General features: G+C 38.8%; 1 protein-coding gene across 1 annotated transcript in view; it reads right to left on the bottom strand.

Annotated features, from left to right (window-relative positions):
- itsn1 (intersectin 1 (SH3 domain protein)) overlaps window positions 1–6,363 on the bottom strand; it is a gene marked incomplete in the record, with an annotated part of 125,364 nt that overhangs the window by 74,459 nt on the left and 44,542 nt on the right. The window contains 2 exon segments of the mRNA XM_014022733.1: window positions 75–331; window positions 446–570. Coding sequence (XP_013878187.1) covers window positions 75–331; window positions 446–570 — 382 coding nt within the window.

Here is a 6,363-nt window from a genome sequence, read left to right as displayed (position 1 = left end):
ACACACACACACACACACACACACACACACACACACACACACACACACACACACACACACACACTGTAACCCACCTGTTGAAGCCCAGGGGTCAGCCGGCTGACTGAACAACTTGTTCAGTTTGTCCTGCATGTCCTTCTTCCCTCTGCTCTTCTCCTCCTCTTCTACAGGCCTGGCTCCCTTTCTGCCCTCCTCCTCCTCCTCCTCCATCCCTCTCCTCTTCCTCTCCTCCTCTTCCTGTGTCACTCTGTTCAGCCAGGCGTGTGAGGCAGAGACAGAGGCGGGGCTGGGGGCTTTAGTCATGGAGGGTCCTGGTTCATTTGAGGCCAGTCTGCGGGTCAACAGACACACTCAGTTAAAGCTCGTTGCTGACGAGCACACGGTGTTTCCTGCAGGACATGGACAGACCGGTCCGGTCCAGGACTCCTGTCTGTTTGGTCCTTACCCGCTCTCCTGAAGCTCAGCAGACTTTCTGTCTCTCAGCGTTTGAATGTGAGACAGTGTGTGTGTGTCTCCATCCAGCTGCTTCTGTTTCTGTCTCTGCTGCCGGCTGTGGATCTCCCGCAGCTCCTGCAAAGCATCATGGGATACAGGAAGGAACAGCAATGAGGGTGAGGTGGGATCAGAGGGCTGGTTGCTATGGGTTATCACTGACAACACACAAGAGCATCAGCAGCAGCACATGTACATTAGCCAGGTGATGGAGGAAAGCTCCGCCCCTTCCACTGCCTTACTGGGTGCTATGAAGGCCTCTGCTGGAAACCATGGAAAGGCTAAGTCTCTTTGGAACAATTGGCCGGTGAAAGTAAGGAAATCAGCACAGATTTCCTTACTTTTGGGAGATCGGCCGATCGTTAGATAAGATCTGCGGAGAAGATCGGCTTTTCTAGCTCCACAAAGGTCTGAAAATCAGCCACTATCCTTTTTTTGCTCTAATATCCTGTTCAAACAAGTTTGCATTGTTTCAAGGGTGTTTTTCAAAGTATTTCAGTAAAATAATAATTGAACATTGAAGTTTTATTGTGACTTTATAACATCTGACAATGTTGGCTATTTAAAAAAAATCAGTATCTGCAGGTCAGGTTTTTAAAGATCTGAGATCAGCAAGAAAACTGGAATCAGTGCCCCCCTAATATTGACCACTTTATTAACTGTAGGAGTACTGGGACCTGCCTCCAAATTTATTTCTGATTTAAAAACCCTTCATCTGAATATGTTAATGTTTTACTCTGCCCTCCCTCTCTTTTTGTCTAGATATTATTTACTTGTTTTTTTTTTTGGATTGCACAGTCTTGATACTTTGATGGTTGTACAGCTTTTATACTTTTTTGTTCCAAATTTTTGTATATCCAGGTCTGATTGTGTATCTTTTAGATTTCCCTCTGATTGTACAGCACCTTGTGAATCTATTTCTCTGAAAGGTGCTATATAAATAAAACTTTACTTTACTAATTGGTCATGCCTGTGCACACGTAAATTATTAACAAAGAGGAAAATGAAGCAGCAGCAACTCCGACAACCAGCTCACTGTAGCTCATAATTTAGTTTTTTAGTTTGTTTTTTCTTTAGAAAAACTCCAACAGCTGAACTTGAGTCATTCTTGTGTCAGATCTATAAATTTACTGTGCAAATACAATAAACTACTGTTATTGTGTTTTATATGTTAATTATTGGATGTGGAATGGAACTACCTGAAGAACAAAACACATATTATTGGCTCTACAATCCATTTTGTGAGGATTAACACCCACCTACTGCTGAGGCAGATGGTTTCCTCCAGAATTACTGCTGTTTTAAACTACTCTGTCTGAGAAAAATGATCAAACAGGAAGTTTTATTTTGGTCAAGACAAAGTATATTCTTTAGGATTTCACATTTTTCTCTCTCGCAAGAAGAAACTTTATGGTCATACATGGTCTGTTTACATACTTGTCAAATAAATGGTTAAAAGTGTTGATTTGAGAAAGTTTTAGAAATTTAGCTTTTTTTTAAAAAAACACAAAACGTAATAGAACCTGACTGATGTCTCCACAGCTGTCTCCACTGACAGACCTTAAAAACGCTTTTCTTTTTAAACTAACCTATTCTGGCTCTGTTTGAAGGCATCATTGGTTTTAGATGTTAACAAAATCAAGTCTTTTCCAAGCTCTGACTGTTGTTTTACTTTGTGTGATTTTATTGTTCTTTTATTTATTGATTTTACTAGTTTTATTATGTCCCGTGTGTTTTCTTGTTTTGTAGCACTTTGAGAATTTTGCTAATGAAAAGTGTTTTACAAATTAATTATTCTTATGATAATGGTTTTCCAGTATTGTTTTTCTTTTCCATACTAGAGAATAATTTCCACACATTTTAGAACTGAATAGGACCCCTGTAATACATAAATTTCTTGGCTAAAGATGGATTTCAAGTGTGCTGCAGTAAATTTACCTTTAAGGCAAATATTAGATTCTTCTTTTGTTGGGGATCAAGAGTAAATTTATGTATTAAATATATGGGAAAGATTAGAAAAGGCAAGAAGGCAACAAATAATAAAAATTTAATCACAGAATTAATCACCAGAATCAAATTTACAGTAAATGTTGGAAGTTAAATGATTAAAACAAGGTTTTTGTGTGGGCAGCCTATAGGTTCTGGTTCATCAGTACCAAGAGTGGATTTCCCCACTAATGCAATAAAAACAGAAGATTTTATGTAACTCTAAAAAGTATGACAAGCTGAAACTCACATGTACAGTACGGTCTAAAAGCTTTATACAATATTTTTCTTAAATTTTGCTTCAAAACGGACAACACTTCTTGTAACCTTGTAAAGTGATCCGATAACAAGAAATCACCATTTTTGTGGAAGTTTTTCTTTGAACACTGGCTGCTGCTTTTTACTACTATTCAATCCAGTCGTTGGTCTTGTTTAGGTCACTTGTATCCAGTGTTATATAAAGTATCTCAAAGTGATTCTTTAGTAAAAGTACAAGTATCTTATCATAAAAATACTTTGGTAAAAGTTAAAGTCTTCTCTAAAAATATTACTTGAGTAAAAGTCTTAAAGTATCTGATTTTTTTGTACTTAAGTATCAAAAGTAAATTTCTGACACAAAATCTACTGAAGTATTAAAAGTAAAAGTACTGAGTAAAAGTGAGCAGTTAGATTTTACAAAATGACATTTATTGGGAGGTGACTTCTCAAAAAATATATTTTCTAACAGCGTGCAGCTGTGATGGGTTGTGTACAAGCTAATAGTGTGTCAGAATGGTATATATTTATACTTCTCATCCAAACACAATTAAATTCACTCTATCCAGGAGATACAATTTATCAGGATAGTATTTGTAAGTAATAACAATTCGTATTAAAATAGGAGTAACGACTTTCTACTTCATACCTTTTTAAAAAATGTAGTGAGTAGAAAGTACAGATAATTGTGTAAAAATGTAATGAGTAAAAGTAAAAAGTACGCTGAAAAATAATTACTCAAGTAAAGTACAGATAACCAAAATTTCTACTTAAGTACAGTAACAAAGTATTTGTACTTAGTTACTTTACAACTCGGCTTGTATCCTTTCAACTAAAACATGTGACACTGATCTAAGACTCATTCGGCAGATAAAGCTCCTAAACTCAGGAGATAAAGCTGTGCTGTGTCAACATATGCCAGACAACTGAACACAGCACCTACAGAGGGATCACTGGTTTCCACCTGTTTATCTAAACCTAAATCAAATCCGACAGACAGACAGGTCTTGGATGGATTGGGTTTTGTTTGTTTCTAAAAGATATGACTTTTGGATATTGTTCATCTGAGTCTGATAAGTTTTGTTTTAAGATGTTCCACTTTTTTATTTTTCACGTTTTTTTCAAAGATACGATCTCCTCGTGCACACATGGGTCTTCTCCAGGTACTCTGGTTTCCTCCCACAGACCAAACACATGAAGTTAATTGGTAACTCTAAATCGTCCCTAGTTTTGAGTGAGTGGTTGTTTGTCTCATTTGTCTTTAAGACACGACTACTGCTGGAGACAGACACCAGCTCCCAGCAACCCTGTATGGAAAAATGGGTTAAAAGACGCACTATGCTAAGATACGACATTCTTTTAGCTGACAGATGAGTAAAAGCAAAACAGCCAATGTCTGAAGAAAACAGAACAAAGACCAAAAATGTTGATCTAAACCACTTCAAAAGATTACAAGAAAGTCTGACTCCTTAGAGGAAAATAAGGCAAACAAAACAGTACTGTAAAAGAAAAGGATGTCACTGGAGGAAGGTTTTGCTGCTACCAGATGTTAACACAAAGCCCAACATGCAAAATGCTACTAATAGGTAAAAGGGGTGGAGCTTGCATGAGGCACTTACTGTTTTTGTGGGATGACGTAAAAGGAATAAAGAAATAAATGCAGTGGAAGGGGAGAAGGTATGTTGTAAGAGGAGTGGGGTAGTTCTATGTTTGTATGACAACCATTTGTGCCGTTAGAAAACAGTTGGTTACAACAACAACAACACAGGGCAGCTGCCATGTTTCAGCCAAACAACCAACGTGAGGCAACTTCAGAGAAAAGCAAACCAATGAGAGTGAAGAGACTGAGAATGACAGCTCTGAAAATCATCTGAAACAGGAAGTGGAGGAGATATGAGACAAAAGAAACATATATTCACACATAAAGCAGCCTGAAACATCTCCCCTGACTTCTCTTCAGGCTGAAACGTTACCATGGGTGTAGAAGAGTTTAGATCAAAAAATCCAAGACTAGCAAAGGCATGAAGTCACTGAGTACACCTGATAATCTGGCCTGCAGTGTTGGGTTAAGGTGGTATCTCACTGGGCTGTGACTAGTTGTATAATGATGTTCACAGGGAAGTTTCCAGATGATCTTGGACCGCTGTCGGTGGTTCTCTGCTTCCTTGCTTGAGTTACAGAGGCTTGCACTCTTGTTGCTTAAATTTTAAACATGTTCAATTTGTGCAACTAATTTTCTCTCATAAAAGTCACAGAATTGATGTGGTCTTCGCAAACCAGTGTCTGAAGTGCAAAAGCTGTATTCTGAAACTTGATTAGGAGCTCGCCTCTGACAAAAAACATGTTCAGGTCAATAACAAATTGAATAAAAAATATTTTTATAATAGTCCAGATCTGCCTATCTTTATTTTATAATGGTATTCTAGTAGATTAAATCACAAACATAGAGGTGGCTGCCAAAGTGTATGATGTGGGCTAAAAAATAATTCTCATGATCTACAGAGGTCCTCAACCCTGGTCCTGGTGGTCCACTGTCCTGTCCTGTATGTTTTAAATGTTTCCCTGCATCTAAACACCTGACTGAAATGAATAAGTGATTGACAGGCTTCTGCTAAACCTGATGACATTCTAAACAAGACTTAAGTTAGGAAGTTGAGAAATGTCTAAAGACATTCTAGAGACACTCTCATGAAGGACTCTCTCACGATTGTCTAGACACTCTCTAGAGACTCTTGTGAAAGTCTAGACCAGGGGTGCCCAACCAGTCGATCGCAATCGACCAGTAGCTCGTCGGCTGGTTCCCGGTCGCTCATGGAGCACAACGCTGCTCTAACAGCTGAGAGCAACAGTTGCGCTCCGGCCCGGGACTCATGTCCGCTCACTGAGCTCTCCAGCAGAAGCGGTGGAGGTGGAAACAAAATGAAGGAAAGAGAGCTAACAAGTAAATAAAAACTTATTATTTTCACCTGGAGTGGGAAGAGGACTCATATGTAATTCGAGCGCTGCCTTGGCTTGTCCAAAAAGGATAACGTGGAACTGCATTTCTTTCAAAACAATGCACAAACGCTATGAGATGGATTTCCCCTCCTAAGCTAAGGTAAGGCTGCTAATGCAGCCCCGTACCTGCCTCAACACACAAAAAAACACTGCGGAAAACGTCTTTTAGCGATGAAGAAGTTATGAAAGAAGAGTTTGATGCTGCAGACGTGCTTTTCCGTGATTTTAAAAATAAAAGTGAGATTGTGAGAGATTGCTCCGGTGTTCAGTGTTAATTGTTCAGTACACAGAGACTGCTCCGGTGTTGAAAATCAGGTTTTGACTCTGCAAAATGACATTGGGATCAAATCCAGAGCAACAAGTCACATGGATGGAGAGTTCTGGAGTCAGCTTTCTCTCACATGAAAATCAAGTCCAAGAACAGATCCACAAAGACTGAAGATCATCTGGAGACCTGCTTACACCTGAACCACCTCAAACTGCCCACCTATGAGACCCTGGCCTCCTCTCAGTGTCAGAAGTCCCACTAAGGTAGACACACATTTATTTTTATTTAGCTTCTTCATAAAAAAGTTGTTCTCCTCTAGACGTCACAATGTGTCTGTTTGTTGTTTTTTTTATTATATTTTAGAC

This window comes from Austrofundulus limnaeus, unplaced genomic scaffold (genome assembly GCF_001266775.1).
Source record: "Austrofundulus limnaeus strain Quisiro unplaced genomic scaffold, Austrofundulus_limnaeus-1.0 Scaffold340, whole genome shotgun sequence".
Taxonomy (NCBI): Eukaryota; Metazoa; Chordata; class Actinopteri; order Cyprinodontiformes; family Rivulidae; genus Austrofundulus; species Austrofundulus limnaeus.
This window is presented reverse-complemented; position numbering and strand designations above follow the sequence as displayed.